Source organism: Hyperoodon ampullatus, assembly GCF_949752795.1.
Source record: "Hyperoodon ampullatus genome assembly, chromosome: 3".
Classification (NCBI taxonomy): domain Eukaryota; kingdom Metazoa; phylum Chordata; class Mammalia; order Artiodactyla; family Ziphiidae; genus Hyperoodon; species Hyperoodon ampullatus.
In genome coordinates, this window is record NC_136916.1 from 35,771,344 (window position 1) to 35,790,422 (window position 19,079).

At 43.1% G+C, this 19,079-nt stretch overlaps 1 protein-coding gene across 1 annotated transcript in view; it reads left to right on the forward strand.

Annotated features, from left to right (window-relative positions):
- Positions 1 to 6,305: 6,305 nt before the first annotated feature.
- The window catches only part of BTBD1 (BTB domain containing 1), a gene marked incomplete at its 5' end in the record, with an annotated part of 45,668 nt that continues 32,894 nt past the window's right edge, over positions 6,306 to 19,079 (forward strand). The window contains 2 exons of the mRNA XM_079700846.1: positions 6,306 to 6,715; positions 17,913 to 18,069. Coding sequence (XP_079556972.1) covers positions 6,306 to 6,715; positions 17,913 to 18,069 — 567 coding nt within the window. The remainder of the gene's footprint in view (positions 6,716 to 17,912; positions 18,070 to 19,079) is intronic.

Below are 19,079 nucleotides of genomic sequence, written 5' to 3' on the forward strand. Positions count from 1 at the left end.
GGCTCCTCTGAGCCTTCTTCTCAGATGTGCCTCAACCTCGGCCCCAGGCCTGTCTTTGCTCTGCCTAACTCAGTCTTAGCAAGAATCCTCTAAGTTAGTTCAGTAAGAAGGCCCTCACCCTTTATCTGATTACCCTCAATACCTGATCAAGTTTCTCACTCCCTACCCTTGATATCTGATTACTCTGGCTTGCCTTCAGCAAAAATCCTAAATTAGTTTAGCAAGAATCTCCCTACCCTTGATGTTTCCTTTTAGTAATTTTCCATTATTGACCCCCTCATTTTGCTTATTGGCTATAAATCCTCAGCTGTCATTGCTGTATTTGGAGTTGAGCCTGATCACTCTCCCCTACTGCAATGCCCCCATTGCAATGGACTTGAATAAAGTCTTCCTTACCATTTAACAAAGTGTTTTGCAAATGAACAAAGAAAACAAAACTAAAGAATAGTAAAAAACAGACTTATAGATACATGGAGCAAACTGGTGTTTGCCAGAAGAGAAGGAGGCAGGGGGTTGAGTGAAATAGGTGAAGAGGATTAAGAGATACAAACTTCAAGTTATAAAATGAGTAAGTTACAGGGGTGTAGAGTTAGAGTTAATACTGTAATGATTTTGTATGGTGATAGATAGTTATTGGACTTGTGGTGATCATTTCATAATGTATTTAATTGTTGGATCACCATGTTGTACACCTGAAACTAACACAATATTTTACAGTCAACTAAATTTCAATTTAAAAAAAAAAAGAAGAAAAAAAAAGCAGGGCCTTAGAAATTTTGGTTCTTTTTTTTTTTTTGTGGTACATAGGCCTCTCACTGCTGCGGCCTCTCCCGCCGCGGAGCAGAGGTTCCGGACGCACAGGCCCAGCGGCCACGACTCATGGGCCCAGCCGCCCCGCGGCATGCAGGATCCTCCCGGACCGGGGCACGAACCCGTGTCCCCCGCATCGGCAGGTGGACCCCCAACCACTGCACCACCAAGGAAGCCCAGAAATTTTGGTTCTTTTTTCCTTCCCTGTTTCAAATTCATGTTATGGTTTTGGTTGGGTAATGGACAAGAAGTGTCATCAGTGGGTGTGTTGCCCAAGGTGGGCTGACTAGTGGGACTCTGTCCAAAGGTGACCATGTTTAGATTCTGACACAGAATGATGAATGGGTCACAGTGGCTTTTTTTGTATTGTATTGTATTGTATGTGTTCATTTTCTTTTATTTATTTATTTTTAAAATAAATGTATTTATTTTAAATAAATAAATGTGTGGTTTTTTTTTTTAAGACATTTATTTAGGCTGTGCTGGGTCTTAGTTGTAGCACTCAGGATCTTTGTTGCAGCCTGTGGGATCTGTGTTTTTTAGTTTAGTTGCAGCATGTGGACTTAGTTGTGGCATGAAGGATCTAGTTCCTGACCAGGGATTGAACCCAGGCCCCCTGCATTGGGAGCACGGAGTCTTACCCACTGGACCACCAGGGAAGTCCCTTAAAAAAGTGTTTTAAAAGGTTTCTGTTGTTGTTGTTTTGAGGTTTAGGAATTTGTCCATTTCATCTAGGATATCCAATTTTTTGGCAAACAATTGTTCACAGTACTCTCTTATAACCCTTTTTATTTCTGTAGCATGTAGTAGTGTCCCCACTTTCATTTCTGATCTTAGTAATTTGAATCTTCTCTCTTTTTTCCTTAGTCTACCTAGCCAAAGGTTTATCAATTTTCTTGATCTTTTCAAAGAATCAACTTTTGGTTTCATTGATTTCCTGTACTGTTTTTCTGTTCTCTGTGTTATTTATCAATGCTCTAATATTTATTATTTCCTTCTTTCTGCTAGCTTTGAGTTTAGTTTGTTCTTCTTTTTCTAGTTCCTTAACTTGTAAAGTTAGGTTGTTGATTTGAGATATTGCATGTTTTTTTAAATTTTTATTTATTTATTTATTTATGGCTGCGTTGGGTCTTCGTTGCTGTGCGCGGCTTCCTCCAGTTGCGGTGAGCGGGGGCCACTCTTCATTGCGGTGCGCGGGCCTCTCATCGCGGCGGCCTCTCCTGTTGTGAAGCACGGGCTCCAGGTGCGCGGTTTTCAGTAGCTGTGGCTCGCGGCCTCTAGAGCTCAGGCTCAGCAGTTGTGGTGCACACGGGCTTAGTTGCTCCGCGGCATGTGGGATCCTCCCGGACCAGGGCCCGAACCCGTGTCCCCTGCATTGGCAGGCGGACTCCCAACCACTGCGCCACCAGGGAAGCCCTGCATGTTTTTTAACATAAGCATTTATAGCTGTAAATTTCCCCCTTAGCACTGTTTTTATTGCATCTCCTAAGTTTTGGTATATATATTTTTTTAAATTGATGTATAGTTGATTTACAATGTTGTGTGGTATATTGTGGGTTTTTTTTAAAGTTTTTTTTGTTGATGTGGACCATTTTTTAAAGTCTTTATTGAATTTGTTACAATATTGCTTCTGCTTTATGCTTTGGTTTTTTGGCCACGAGGCATGTGGGATCTTAGCCCCCTGACCAGGGATTGAACCCACACCCCCTGCATTGGAAGGCGAAGTCCTAACTACTGGACTGCCAGGAAGTCCCTGGTATTTTGCGTTTTCATTTTAACTTGTCTCTAAGTATTTTCTAATTTCTCTTGAGATTTCTTCTTTGGTCTATTGGTTGTTTAAAAGTATATTGTTTAGTTTCCACAATTTTGTGAATTTCCCCATTTTCGCTTTGTTATTGATTTCTAACGTCATCTCTTTGTAGTCAGAGAAGACATGTCCCATGTCCACTTGGGAAGAATGTGCATGCTGCTGTTGTTGAGTGGAGTGTTCTGTATATGTCTGTTAGATCTAGTTGGCTTATCAGGTTGTTCAAGTCCTCTATTTCCTTACTCATCTTCTGTCTGGTTGTTCTATCCATTACTGTGAGTGGGATATTAATGTCTCCAACTATTACTGTAGAACCGTCTATTTCTCCCTTCAATTCTGTCAGTTTTTGCTTCATAAGTTTTCAGCCATTATTTCTTCAAGTGTTCTCTCTGCCTCTTTGGCTCTCTCTTCTCCTTCTAGAACTCCCACAGTGTTGTCTCTTTTATGAGGGCCTATAGTTCTCTTAGGCTCTGTTTGCTTTTCTTCAATCTTTTTTCTTTCTGTTCTCTGCCTTGACGATTTCTATTGTCTTATCTTTAAGTTTGCTGATTCTTTTTCTCTGCTTGCTCAAGTGTGCCCTTGAATTCTTCTAGCAAATTTTTCATTTCAGTTATTGTACTTTTCAGCTCTGGAATTTCTTTTTGGTTTCTTTTCAAGCTTCCTATCTCTTTATTGATACTTCTGTTTTGTTCACACATCATTTTCTCGATTTTCTCCACATTTTCTTAAGTTATCTGAGCATCTTTAAGATAGTTGTTTTAAAGTCTGTCTATCTGCCATTAGGTCTTTTTCAGGAACAGTTTCTGCTGATTTATTTTTTTGCTTTGAATGGGTCAAACTTTCCTGTTTCTTTTCTTTTCTTTTTTTTTTTTTGTGGTATGCGGGCCTCTCACTGTTGTGGCCTCTCCCGTTGCGGAGCACAGGCTCCGGAAGCGCAGGCTCAGCGGCCATGGCTCACGGGCCCAGCCGCTCCACGGCATGTGAGATCTTCCTGAACCGGGGCACGAACCCGTGTCCCCTGCATCGGCAGGCGGACTCTCAACCACTGTGCCACCAAGTAAGCCAAACTTTCCTATTTCTTTGTATGCCTTGCGATTTTTTTTGGTTGAACACTGGACATTTGAATCTAGTAATGTGGTAATTTTGTAAATTAGATTCTCCCTTTTCCCCAGCATTTGCTATTTTTTGCTATTTTTGTTGTTTTGATTACTGTAAAATCTGTCTCTTTGCCAAGGATCAGCCTGAGGTATAAACTTAAGGTCTTCTCAGGCCTTTTCTCAGCCTTTTGGGCATGTATGGTTACTTTCTAATTTTCCCCATGAATACGGTTGCATCTTAATATACTAGTCTTTAATACCTGGCTCCCCAAAAGGTAAAAAGTGAAAATGAAGGATGGGGGTGGGGGGGGAGGGAAGGTGCTGGTCCTTTATTTTATTTTATTTTAACTATTTTTAATTAATTGATTAATTAATTTTTTTGGCTGCGTTGGGTCTTTGTTGCTGCGTGCGGGCTTTCTCTAGTTGCGACGAGCGGGGGCTACTCTTTGTTGCGGTGTGCGGGCTTCTCATTGCAGTGGCTTCTCTTGTTGCCGAGCACGGGCTCTAGGCGCGCAGGCTTCAGTAGCTGTGGCACGTGGGCTCAGTAGTTGTGGCTTGCAGGCTCTAGAGCGCAGGCTCAGTAGTTGTGGCGCACGGGCTTAGTTGTTCCGCGGCATGTGGGATCTTCCTGGACCAGGGCTCGAACCCGTGTCCCCTGCATCTGCAGGTGGACTCTCAACCACTGCGCCACCAGGGAAGCCTGGTGCTGGTCCTTTAAATCCCCAGGAAGTTACTTCAGCTAAAGCATCTTGCAACAATGGAGAGAGGTACTACAACAACAATAGCTGCCCCCTCTTTGTCTGTACATTTGTGTTCAGAAGCAGAAATCAGAGCACAGATCCCCAGTGTTTGGAGGATAGGTGCCTTTTTGCCCTCCCTGGCTCCTACAAGCTGTTGACTGAAGAAAAAATGCACAACGTTAGAGTTGTGAGTTAAGTTTTATTTGGGGGCAAGATGAGGACTGTAACCTGGGAGACAGCATTTCAGATAGCTCTGAGAAACTGCTCCAAAGAGTGGGGAGGTCAGTATATATGTGATTTTGGTGAAGGGGGAGTACATGCAATCAGCACATATTTTTTGCAGTTTTCTGCTAGTCTTGTGAAGTTTACTGCTAGTCACAAGGAGCAGACATCACCGTAAAGGATTTTAGTGCTTTTCTAGATATGAGGAGATACAAGAATTGCAAGAATTGGACTTCTGAAAATATCTAACTATCCGAAGACCTGTTCTGCCAGTTTTTCCCAGAGCACAGAGTGCCTCATTCCTGATCTCCACCCTGAACTCCTTTCAGGGGGTGTTGAAGGTCAGCAGCTGCATGGCTCATAATTTGATCCTTATAGAGGTAGATGGCAAGTGCCAATTTGTAGGTGACAAAGCTGTGTGCAAGCTGCTCCAGGAACACTTGTACTGCCATGCAGCTGGTGGTGACGGATGGGTAGCTGCTACTGTGCAAAGAGCTGAAGTTGACCAAAATTAACAGCGATTTACTGTCCAAGTCTCCCCCTAGAAGTTACCAGACTTCAACAAGAGTCCAGAGTTCCAAAATAAGTACATCAGACAGATTCAGCTAGTGGAATTGTTATTTAGGTGGGGAGTCAGATTCCTGGTGCTTCCTACTCTGCCATCTTCCCAGATCCTCTATTTCACTTATTTTCATTGTTTTCATTTTGGTAAACAACTGCTTTTGGCTATGCTCTAGCCTTGAGCTCAACTTTTGTGTTCCATAAGTTTTGATAACGCAGTGTCTTCATTTTTTTTGCTGTTAAATTATGACTTTATTGTCCCGTACCAGATAATGCAGCCTATACTACTTGTATTATTTTTGCTTTGGTACCTTTGAGGGGTTTTTTTGAGATTTAAAATACGGTTAATTTTTGGTAATGGGTTAAAATACATTTTAAAAAATGCCTGAGTCCACACAGATACCAAAATTAGAGACAGAACAGGAAGAAGGAGGAAAGGGAAGGCTGTTAGATGCAGAAGGTCTCCAAGCTGTGCTCCAGGGATTACCACAGGAGCAGCGGCCCTCTGGAGCGGTGACTTGGACGACACTGGGGGAGGGGGCTACGTGGAATCAGGTCGTCCCCTCCCACATGCTTTGCCGGCCATGCCCTCGGGCCCCCTCCACTTCCAGGCGTGCGACTCCTAGAAGAAGAGCCTAGGGACCTGTCCTAGATACACGTGGGTGGCGCTGCAGCTGGTGACGAGGGGCCTGAAGGTAGGGAGGGGCGAGGGCTTCGGAGCCCGCAGGTCTGGGGAGGCGCCCGCGCCGGGCCGCATGCAGCCCACCGAAGTCCCACTACCCGGAGCGCGGGGCTCGGGTGAGCTCGGTGCGCCCAGGGCGGCCCAGACGCCGCAGGGATCACCGTCCCCTCCAGGTCCGGGCTGGGCGGCCACGCGCGCCTCCGCCTCCCGGCCCAGCGGGCACGCACGCAGGGCAGCTCAGGGCGGGGCCGGCGGAGGCGCGCGGCCTCCGGAAGCGCCTTTCCCGGAAGGTAGGGAGGCGGTGCCGGCCTTGGGGGGCGGCCTCGGCGATGGCGGCTGGGCGGCGGGAGCGCTGTCTCTAGCCCGCAGAGCCGCGCCGCTGGAGGATGGCCTCACTCGGACCGGCAGCTACGGGCGAGCAGGTCCCGGGGGCTGAGGCGGAGCCGGGCGCCGCGGGACCGCCGCCGCCACCGCCACCGCCGCCGCCGTCCTCTCTGGGGCCCCTGCTCCCCCTGCAGCGGGAGCCGCTGTACAACTGGCAGGCGACCAAGGCGTCGCTGAAGGAGCGCTTCGCGTTCCTCTTCAACTCGGAGCTGTTGAGCGATGTGCGCTTCGTGCTGGGAAAGGGCCGCGGCGCCGCCGCCGCTGGGGGACCGCAGCGCATCCCCGCCCACCGCTTCGTGCTGGCTGCCGGCAGCGCCGTCTTCGACGCCATGTTCAACGGCGGCATGGCCACCACGTCGGCCGAGATCGAGCTGCCCGACGTGGAGCCCGCCGCCTTCCTGGCGCTGCTGAGGTGAGCGGCGGGCGCCGAGCCGGCCTCCCCAACCCCGCGGTGTCCTTGGACAAGGCTCTCCTTACCCTCCCGGCCTCAGTTTCCTCCCGAGTCTGTGATGCTCGGGAAGGGCGAAACCGAAATCTGTCGGCCGGGACGGCTGCCAGCCGGCTGTGAGAGTAAATATTAGTGTCTAGGGCCAATTAGCGTGCGTTTTCGCATTCCAGTAGCGGGTTGTTGCCCACGCTTGGGAATTAGAGAAGTGGTGAGGACAGAGTATGGGTCAGGTTGTCCTGATTGCCCATTTGCGACCTTTTAGGTTTTTGTTGGGGGAGAGGGATACTTGGGAAGTCTTGTAGACGAGATGACCTTTTAAATTTATTTTTACTTTTATTTTATTTTATTTTTATCCTCTTACGCCTTTTTCACTCGTGTTCGTTGTCATGATCCAGGACAGTGAATATCAAAACAAGTAAGTTTGGCTTTAGCTACCTTTTGTTCCTGCAGATAAGATTATGTTTGCTTAAAAACGAATCTCCCTTTCGATGTTAAGAGTTTGCTTTTTGATTACTTGAGAATAGAAAATTGACTTCTGATTAATTTTATTTAATGGAAGGGAGCTAATAGTTTGGCATTACTAGCTGTTATTCACGAAAGGGCATTTAGGAACGTATAGGTATTGTTTGCTACAATTTTACAAATGGGACTGCGGCCCAGAGAAGTCAAGTAACTTGAAGAGGTAACAGAGCCAAGTCATACCAGAGGCCGTGTGTGTTTCATTATACCAAGATGGTTTTAGCTGCCTGAGTAGAATGTATCATTAAAATAGCAGTCTTGGGTGGTACTGAGACAAAAACAGGTAGGTCAGTGGAACAGATAAATACTCCACAAAGGCTCACAGCTCTCAGGAAGATCAAGGAAATTGAATACAAAGTTAACACAACACAGGTAGAAAAGAAATACTAAAATCCCATTAATAAGTGGATAAAGACAGGATAGATAACTTAGGGCAAGAAAAAATAATTAACAATGAGTTTAACTTCGATAGTAATTAAAGAAGTGCAAATTAAAAAATGTACTTTTCCTCTTCCATTAAACCCTCCAGTTTTTTTTTTTTTTTTTTTTTTTGCGGTACGCGGGCCTCTCACTGTTGTGGCCTCTCCCGTCGCGGAGCACAGGCTCCGGACGCGCAGGCTCAGCGGCCACGGCTCACGGGCCCAGCCGCTCCGCGGCATGTGGGATCTTCCCGGACCGGGGCACGAACCCGTGTCCCCTGCATCGGCAGGCGGACTCCCAACCACTGCGCCACCAGGGAAGCCCTCCAGTTTTTTTTTTTTTAAGATAACATCTGGGGAGCCCTCTCTGACAGAAGTGGTAAAACAGTCTGGCACTGTAGATTGTTTTCCCCACAGATAGGAAGTATTCAGGTACTGAAAATGTTCCCCACAAAAATATTTAAGGCAGGATTATTTATAGTAGTGAGGAAGTAGTCAAGCAGAGAGAATGGTTAGATAAACAGTGATAGGTGCATTTGATGGAATGTAGTGCAGCAACTAAGTATAATATTCATGAAGACTAGGTAATAACATTAATGTGGAAAATGTATATAATTAGCATTTGAAACTGTGCTCACTATGATTAAAAACTGGGAAAAGAAACAGCAAATGTATACTTAGGGAAAAGGAGAGAAGGAAATGCTAACCAAAGTTGTGTTGGAATGGTAAGATGATATTGACTTTTTTTTTCTCTTTGTTTCTCATATTTTTTGTCATTTAATTCAATTACATTTATAAAGGGGGAAAAAACAACTCAAAAGCTAGGATCTAGATCATTTTGGTTTTTGGTTTGAAGTCAGCCAGGAGGATTGGTTATAGCTCATTTAGATTTTCTAAACTAGAAGTATTCTTTAATGAGCTGTTGGTCCACCTGCATTGTAATCACCTGGAGTACTTGTTAAATTTGTAGGTCTCTTCCTCCCTCCTTACAATATTGTAATGTTTGGAGGTGGGACCTTGAGAGCATATTTAATACTCTCCCTAAATACTGATACGTGAGAGCCACTGATCTAGAAATATTGTTGGGTAGCTTTTTCCTTTAAAAAATATTGAGATTGCTAGGATAAGGATGTGGAGGGAAAATGCTGATTTCATATTTTCACTGAAGCTGTTGATCAGTCAATCCTTTCCCATCAATAGAAAATAAGTGAATTAATCTGAGTCCTTGAAATTTTCCTATTTTCAGCGTAGTCGTGGTATTTGTCCTTCAGGTTCTAGTCATTGTTCTATTCTGAAAGTGATTTTTAAACTTAGATTATTGGCTGGTTGTGAAGCATAGGTGCTGTACTTAACCTATTATTGTGTGACAAAATGATGTCTCACAGTACTTGCTGAGGTGGAAAAGCAGGTTAGCTTGGGCATACTTTTATATTTACAACTTGAATTAGTTAATATTACTTAAAGGCTTTTGAACTTGAGTTTGAAGCACTTTAAGAAACTGCTCACTTTGACCTGCCAGACCTTTAAATGATGTACTTTAGTTGCTCATTTGAGAAATACTGCCTCCCTTGTTATGGACTTCGTCTTCTTTCTCTCTTATATCCACATATCCAGTCCTGTTCATTCCATCTATTTAGCAATCTCTTGAATCTTCTCTTTATCCCAAGCACCTTTACCATAGCTGAGCCACCTGCTGTAAAAATCTCCTCTTTTATTTCCTCACATGTACCCCTAATCCCTTCTGATCATTCTTTATACAATAGTCGAGGTAACTTTATAATAATACAGACCTTATTATATTATTTTCCTAGTTTAAACCCTCCCAGTGACTCCTGATTGTTCTTAAAATAAATCCGAATCCTTAATGTGATCTCTAAGGCCCGATCTGGTCTGAGACCTGTCTAAAAAAAGAAAAAGAAAAAAGAAATACTGCCTCCCTGTGCCAGTCACTGTTTTAGATATTGGATACAGCAGTGAACAAGAGAAAGTCCCTGCCCTCGTGGAGCTTATAATCCAGTAGGGAGAAACAAAGATATAATGTCAAGTACTGGTAAGTATTTTAAGGAAAAATGATCAAGTCATGAGGGAGGGAGCATTCTAAGCAAGGAAAAACATGTTTAAGGCCCCAAATTTCTCCTGTTAGAGAATTGCAAGAGTAAACCAGTGTGATTTGAGCAGATAGAATACAGGGGAAAGTGGTAGAAGATGAGGTCAAAAAGATAGGCTGGCCAGGATCATGCAGGGCTTTGGAGCCTGTGGAAGGACTTGGATTCCTTCTGGTGTCTGGTAGGAAGCATTTGAACAGGGGATCGATATGATCTGGTTTACATTTTTTAAAAACTCATTCTGGCAGTTGTTTGGAGATTAGACTGTGGAAGGAGTAAAATGAGTAGCAGGGAATTGAATAAAAGAGGCTTTTGCAGTAGTTCAGGCAAGAGCTGATGGTGGGTTATATATACCAGGATGGTAGTGATGGACATGATGAGAAGTAGTCAAAATCTGGATATATTTTGCAGGTAGAACCAAGAAGATTTACCAGACATCCAAGGAGGGATATAAGAGCAGCCAGTTAGAAATACGAACCTGGAGTTTAGGGAAGAGCTTCTTGCTGAATATAAATTTGAAAGTTAAGAGTAAATGGTATTTAAACCATGAGGCCAGATGAGATTACCTAGGGAAGGAATGTGTAATAGACTGTGAAGAGAAGGAGGTACAGGGATGAGCTCCGGGACCCTCCAGCATGTAGAGATGTAGCAGAGGAGGAGGAGCATAGGATGAGACTGAGACACAGCTATTAGTGGAATTAGAAGGGAAAGCAAGGAGCCCACCTGGTGTCCTGAAAGTCCTGTTGAAGAAAGTGCTCCAATAAAGAGGGAGTTGTTGACTACGTTAAATGCTGCTGAGAGTTGGGTAAAATGAGAACATTGAATTGATTATTGGTTTTGACAAAATGGAGGCTATTGATAGCCCTGGCAAGAGTGATTTCAACAAAAGGATTAGAGTAGATTGGGGAGAAAATATGAAGTGAGGAGCTGGAGACCACTAGTATAAATAATCCTCTCAGGGAGTTTTGTTGCAAAGAGGAACAGAGAAATGGAGCGGTGGCTGGAAGGAGACGTGGGTTCCTCAGGTGACAACTGTTCCTCAGGTTCTGTCTTCAGCTGTCTTCTTCCTTTCTCCCATTAACCCATGGCACTACATACTCCCCCAGCTATACTGCCAAACTTGTACTCAGCCCGAACCCAATTTCCAGCTGGACAATCACAGACGAATGTCTAGTACCCATACAGATGGACATGTCAACAGTAAAAATATCTAACACTTAATGAGTGCTTGCCACGGTCCGCTTACCGTTTGTTCCTAAGCACCTTGTGGGAACTCAAATTTCAGAACAGTCTTTGAGGCAGGCACGCTTATTAGGCCCTGTCTCAGTCAGCTTTTGCCACAATAATGCTATAAAGCACCCCAAAACTCAGGGGTTAAAAAAGACAATCATTTATTCTTCCTTTGAATATTCTTATTCTGTGGGTCAGTTGGGGATTGACTCAGGTAGGCTTGGCTCCAAGCTGTAGTTTGGTTCCAGTCTGTTCCATGTGTTTCTTATCGTGTTTGGACCAGTCATGAAGGTTCAGCCCCCTTAATTTTTTCCAGCATTGCTTCAGACAGACCACTGCCTTTAGACTTAGCTCTCTCCATTCTTCACACTGTTAACAAAGTTATTTCTCTCACATCCAGACATTGTCACGATTCCCCTGAATCTCTTAATGTCTTCTTTTTGCATACAGGATGCAGTTTAAACATTTCAGCAGGTATACAAGACTTTTATGAATTGATATCTATTCCCCTTCCTCTCCATCTGCTCAGTGCCCCGACTCTACTGATGGCCTTTCCCTTATTTTAATACTTGCCCTCTAAAGCCTCCTTGCCTTTGTACTTAGTCTTTCTGCCTAGAAGATTTCCACACTTAATTACCACCCTTCAGATATACTTCAGGCTTCATCTCCTCTATAAAACATCATTAATTTTGCACTCTGCCTCATCTAATCTCTTGTAGCAAGTTTTGTATCTATTGCTGTACAACAAACAGCTCCAACACTTAGCAGCTTAAACATGGTTTCATTATCTTTCAGGGTTGTGTGGGAGGTTCTTATAGCATATTCTTCAGGTCTCCCATGCAGTCATAGTCTCATAGCAGTTGGGGCTGGAGTCATCTGGAGGTTTGATTCAGACTGAGTTGGCTGAACCTTTTTCTCTCTTTCTCCATGTCTTCTCCAGCTGATCTTTCCAGCAGGGTAGCTTGACTTCTTGGATAACAGCAGCCCATGGCTCCAGAAAGCACAAAAGTAGGAGCTGCCAGGCATCCTCAAAGTTTAGGTCCCAGACTGGCGTAGTGTTAACTTCTGCCACATTCTGTTAGTTAACGAGAGGCAAACAGGATTAGCCCAGATTCCTTATGGGACAGATCTGTATAAGGTTATGGACAGTAGGAGGCGTGATTTATTGGTGCCATCTTTAGAGATTAGTTATCAAACCATGCCTAATGCATAATTCTGTTATAATTACGACATTACTTTTTTTTTTTTTTTTTTGCGGTACGCGGGCCTCTCACTGTTGTGGCTTCTCCCGTTGCGGAGCACAGGCTCCAGACGCGCAGGCTCAGTGGCCATGGCTCACAGACCCAGCCGCTCTGCGGCACGTGGGACCCTCCCGGACCGGGGCACGAACCCGTGTCCCCTGCATCGGCAGGCGGACTCTCAACCACTGCGCCACCAGGGAAGCCCGACATTACTTTTTAATCATTTTATTACCATACCATAAGCTTTTTATGGGCAGAGCTATCTCTCCCGTATTTGTATTTCTAGGACCTGTCTCACTGTCTTGTTATTATATAGTCCCTCAATAAATGTTTTTGAGTAAAATGAAAGAATCAGTAGTGATACACAGTTTCTTGTACATGATCTTGTGATTTTTTCTAATTTAAAATGAAATTTTTACCTTAGTCTTCTAATTTTTAAATTAGATTAAATGTAACCTAAGTTTTATCTTTTGGAAAGCCATTCATCTTTGGGGAGAAATCAGAAATAGTTTGATGACCTGTAATTATTTCTCTGTGCTCTTGTCCTTAGAGGTAGTGTATCAGAGCTGAAATGTTCACTTTAAAATACAAAGTATTGTGCTAATATTATGTTTAATTTTTAATTATATTTTGTAAACACTGGCTTACATAGTTTTTTTATTATAGCAGTTTTAGTAATTAAATAGAATGTAGAGAAAACATGTATGTATTGACAAAATATGAATCAAGATGATTCTTGGATTTTCAAGTAGCCTTTTTTCTTATTAGAAATGAAAATAGTTTCCCTATCAATGATAGTTAGAAACCTGTACTGAATTGTCTAGTCGGCTAACATGTATTCATTAAGGCTTAGCCAGGTGCCCACACTGTGTCCGATGCTGTAGGAAAGATATAGGGAAAAAATATAAGAAACACAGAGTTCCCTTTCTTATTGTTTATAGTCTAGTATTTATTTATAACTTGCATTGCTCCAAAAAGAATTTAAAATGTCATACAAGAAACACAAGGATAAGAAATAAAACAGAGCCAAGATGAAGCCAGTACAAAAATGCATGCTATAGGTACTCTACAAACTTAATTTTGATAATTTTAGCAACTATTACAAAAAGAGAAAGCTGGCTAGTCAGTTACAATTCATAGTGTTTGTAGATTAAAAACAAACCAACTGCTTAGGAGATGTACAACTCTGACAATAAGATCAGTTAAAAAAAAAAAATTCCTGATGCAGTCCCCTCATAAAGAAGGCATTACTGGGACTTCCCTGGTGGTGCAGTGGTTAAGAATCTGCCTGCCAATGCAGGGGACACGGGTTTGAGCCCTGGTACAGGAAGATCCCACATGCCGTGGAGCAACTAAGCCTGTGCGCCACAACTACTGAGCCTGCGCTCTGGAGCCCGCGAGCAACAACTACTGAGCCCGTGCATCCTAGAGCCCACGCTCTGCAATGAGAAGCCACTGCACCACAATGAAGAGTAGCCCCCGCTCGATGCAACTAGAGAAAAGCCTGCGCGCAGCAACGAAGACCCAACGCAGCCCAAAAAAATAAATAAATGAAGGCATTACTGACATCAGTAGTATCCTCAATCTGTGTCTTTAGATATAAATGTAGATGTTTCTTAAATATATTCGAGCCAAAGTTATATTACTGAGGTATAATTTCATAAAAGCAATTTGAATGGGGTTTTGGACCATATAAAATAGTCTAACAACACAATTCTTTGGTTCCTGGAATGTTCTTCCTACCCTCTTTTCATCTTTTAGATCTCAGGTAGAAATTCTTGTAGTGAAGCTTTTCCAGATCTCCCTGTCAGGGGCCCCACTTATAGATTCTTAAAGAACCATGTACTTCAACCTTGTGGAGCTGGTTTCCTTAAGTTTGAGTCTACTCAAACAAATGGTAATAAAGGCCCCACATTTCAGCTCTATATTTTATGACTGTAATAATTTTTGCTTGAAAAAAAATTAAGACAGATGTAAAGACTTCTTCCTATCTTGCCCTTAAAACAAAAACTTCCTAGGTTTCTAGTTTAGGAAGGGAACTGAGCATGATGTTAGCCTTCTCTCTGCCCCAGTTAAACTGACTGTAAAGAAATACAAAAGAAAATAAATCCGTTACAGTGAAGACAAAAAAAAAGGAGAGAGATTGGAATCCAATGTAGAAAAGGAACAAAGCAGTTGGAAGTGTGTTGATGATGAAATGGAGTGGCCAAGTCTGGAGCCCAGAATCCAGAGCATGAGGAACTGCAGTGGTGGTGGGAGCTGCCTTTCCTGGCTGAGCCCCAGCACGGCTCTAGGTGGAGAGTTGGTAGTGAAGAGGGTGAAAAGGAGAAGGTAGGGTTAAAACATGGGCATTAATTTAAAGCCTGGTTATAGGCCATCCCCTCAAACCCCCTCTTGTTTGCTAACTCCTGGTGACACCTGACAGGCTCCTCTTTAAATAAACTAGACAAACCACCTGAGGAAAACTAGGGTGCTGATTTGGTTTAGGGACTCGAGGGTAATGGCATGGGTGGGGGTTGGGGGTTGGTCTCTCTAACCTAAAGGCTGCTTTCCCACTCTAATGCAAGGTGCCAGTCAGCAAGCCTCCCACATGCACAGCTCCCAGCCACCCTTTCCATTTTGGAGAAGGTTTTAGCTGGAAAGCACTCCTATACTTACACAGCAGCAAAGAAAACTTACCAGCTACCATGATATTCAACTGGAGATAATCATTAATCTTTTGACATATAAGGAAAATCAGAATATGAAAAAGACCAAGCTGATCCTCAAGGAAATAGGTAATTCAGGGAACAGAAAGGAACTTTTAAAACTTGGAGACTTGAGAACATTTTTGCATCCATAAAAAGGAGACATAGTGCTTTGGAGTAAAAAAAAACACTCAAGAAAGAAGCAAGAATTCTTAGAAATTTAAGCATGTGATTGCTGGGGAGAAAAATAGAAGGGCTAGAAGACTGGCAAGGAAACCTTCTGAAATGCAGAGGAAAATAGAAACGAAGCAATATAAAAATAAACAGCTAACATTTACTGAGGCTAAGTATTTGTCAGGCATTATTCAGAACACTTTGTGTATTTTAACTGATATTAATCCTCACCAGAGCATTATGAAGTAGATACTGTTATCCACATCTCTTTTCAGAGAGGAGCACAATGATAACTCGTTTAAAGTCACATAGCTGTCAGGTGATGGAATAGGCTCAAACCCAAGCCATCTCTCCCTGAGTCCAGGCAAATTAAAACAGCCCTCACCTGACAGGCCTGATAGTCTAACACTGAGAGCAGCCAGAAGCCCAGAAATGGCATGTTATGCTAGACAGCTCTTGCATTTCCTCAGCCTCTGTTTCGCCATCTTTAAAATGCAGGTAGCAGCACCTACCTTCCTTGTGGGAGGATTAAATGAATTGGCATCTGTCAGATGGTTAGCGACGCAACAAATGTTCATTTTCTCTCTCTCCTTTTTATTCATTCCCCTACCCCTGACTATAAGGGGCTAAGTGGTTTTTTCATTCCCTGTACTCATCACCAAGTGGCACCTGACGTTAAATGAGTATTATGAGGGTGATACAGATGGCTGACTTGAAAGGTTTTTGAAAAAATGTTTGAAAACAGTGTAATCTTGAAAACCAGCAGCCTTCACTTTTGAACCTGAGACATAGGGAAGTATGAGAATGCACAGCCTCCACTGGAGGTAGTTGTAAGGATAATGATATTACTAGAGGAATGCCAGCATTTGGTTAGGGTGGGATGTTAGGGGGATGCAACAGGCTAGAATTTCACCTTGGGCGGTGAGTCTGCCCACCAGAATAAAAGAAGAAATTGGGGCTTCCCTGGTGGCGCAGTGGTTGAGAGTCCGCCTGCCGATGCAGGGGATGCGGGTTCGTGCCCCGGTCCGGGAGGATCCCGCATGCCACAGCGGCTGGGCCCCTGAACCATGGCCGCTGAGCCTGCGCGTCCGGAGCCTGTGCTCCGCAATGGGAGAGGCCACAACAGTGAGAGGCCCGCGTACCACAAAAAAAAAAAAAAAAAAAAAAAGAAAAGAAATTGGGCTTCCCTGGTGGCGCAGTGGTTGAGAGTCCGCCTGCCGATGCAGGGGAAACGGGTTCGTGCCCCGGTCCGGGAAGATCCCACATGCCGCGGAGCGGCTGGGCCCGTGAGCCATGGCCGCTGAGCCTGCGCATACGGAGCCTGTGCTCTGCAACGGGAGAGGCCACAACAGTGAGAGGCCCGCGTACAGCAAAAAAAAAAAAAAAAAAAGAAGAAATTGAAAAGCAGTGGATAGGAACATGAAATAGAACTTCCTTTCCTCACTCACTTTACTGTATAGAGTGTTCTGAAAGATGTTAATGGGTTTTCTTTTTTTTTTTTAATAAATTTATTTATTTTTGGCTGCGTTGGGTCTTCGTTGCTGCGTGCGGGCTTTTTCTAGTTGCGGCGAGCAGGGGCTACTCTTAGTTGCGGTGTATAGGCTTCTCATTGCAGTGGCTTCTCTTGTTGCGGAGCACAGGCTCTAGGCTCGCGGGCTTCAGTAGTTGTGGCTCGCGGGCTCTAGAGCACAGGCTCAGTAGTTGTGGTGCACGGGCTTAGTTGCCACGTGGCATGTGGGAATCTCCTGGACCAGGGCTTGAACCTGTGTCCCCTGCATTGGCAGGTGGATTCTTAGCCACTGCGCCACCAGGGAAGCCCCCTAATGGGTTCTCTTAAACTCTTATTTTACGACTTGGGTCCTGGGAATATAAGTGTAATAAGTGTTCTTTCTAAGTCTTTACTATTGCTAAAATGAGATACTTGTTCTTAATGCCTTATTTCTCCAGCACGCTCAACTATCCTGAGTGTAGCTGAGAACTGGGCAGTAAGCACAAAGGTCTCTGAGGAACCACAAAGGAGCCCTGAAGTGGATATGCAGAAGCTTCAGTATAGTTCAGCAAGAACTGCCCAGGCATCTCTGAGAATCTTATGCTTTATCTGCACTTCTAGGAATCTGATTTATCTACTGACCTAGCAGTTAGAAGCAGCCAACCGGGGTGGGGGAAGTGTGGGGGAGGAGGTATTGGTTTGATAGTATTTTGAAAGAAAGTTGGATCTAAATATTCAAAAGCATATAGCTATATGGGGTCATTTAATATACTATTAAACTGTTTTATTCCTCCAAAGCCCCAGTACTCTAGTCTTTGGTCATAATGCTAATTCTGGGATAACAAAGAAAGGTTAGAAGATGCCCAGAATAAGAAGACACCATTATCAGGAAATAAATGGATGTTTGACATTTAGAGATGTGAACTTAAGCCATCTGTAGATTTGCTAACATGAATATCCTTTGATGAAGGAGAGATAAATGAACCACTCATCCTAAGCTGCTATAGGTGCTAAAAGACCACTAAAAATTTGACTTGGAGACATGAAGATCCCATGATCTTCACTTAACTTTATTCTCCTCTATAAATGGACACTGCCTACCTCTCTGGATTGAGTCAGAATAAAATGATGTGATGTGTGTGCACATGCCCTGTAGCCCTGGAAAGTTTGATGTACTTTTCAAGTTATTTTTCACTTTGCTTATTATCGTTTAAAGTATTCCTCAGAGGTTTAACACTGATGGATTGCTTATCTAAAACCCTACTGAACATCTCTGCAATTTCCACTTGTTTCCCAGATTTCTCTATTCAGATGAAGTTCAAATTGGCCCAGAAACAGTCATGACCACTCTTTATACTGCTAAGAAATATGCAGTCCCAGCCTTGGAAGCACATTGTGTGGAATTTCTCACCAAACATCTGAGGGCAGATAATGCCTTTATGTTACTTACTCAGGTAAGTAAATGTAGCTAAGGTATGTATCATTTAGCTTTAAAAATTGGGTACAACTATATATGAATATTTACTGTTTCCTGGAGAATTAGTCCTAGATTATTATTTTAAAGCATATGAAATCTTCTGGTGTCATTCAGGGGAATACATCAGAGTCATATAATTTTAGAATAGAAAAGCAAATTAGAGTTAATATATCATATAATAGGTAAAGAAACTGAAGCCTTATATAAATAGGGCATTATGACTCCAAGTTATATAACTGTTTAGGATTGGAGTTGAGGTTAGTATCCAGCATTGTTCCTGCTATGATTGAGAGTATGATAGCATGAAGCTTTCTGGACATCTTTGTTCTTGATTTGTGTTGGGTCTGAAATTAAGATTGAATATTTCAAGTCCAGAAAAGTTGTAAGATTTACTGTCTTCTATCTTTAAGCTTGCTGACCCACTTCTGGAGGAGTTAGAATTTAAGAATATCCTTACTTTGACATTTAAAAAAGTTTTCACTGAGTATACTATACATGCAGAAAAGTACACATATCATAAGTGTACAGTCTGATGAATGTTTACAAACTGAACACATCTATGGAACCATTAACCAGTCTTTAACTTATACTATTTAGCATCTGTTAAATGCCTGTAATCTGAGCTCCATACTTGAGATATAAATAAATTGTTGTTGTTGTTTTTAGACAATGTTATGATACCCTTTTACAAATTTGTTTTCAAAATCCTAAACTAGTTTATATAACCCTGTGCTAGGGGTTGAATTGTGTCCCCCAGAATTCATGTGTTGACATTTTAATCCCCAGTACCTCAGAATAAGACCTTTTGGGGAGATAGGGTCTTTACAGAGTTAAGCAAGTTAAAATGAGGGGGGGAAAAAGTCTAAGCTGATAATATATAATCCTACTGAATATTAGTAATGGAAATAATCATGGCTGTTCCTTAGCTTAACCATCTCATTTTCCAAATGAAAAATCTAAAACCTGGCTAGTTAACTACCTGCCCGA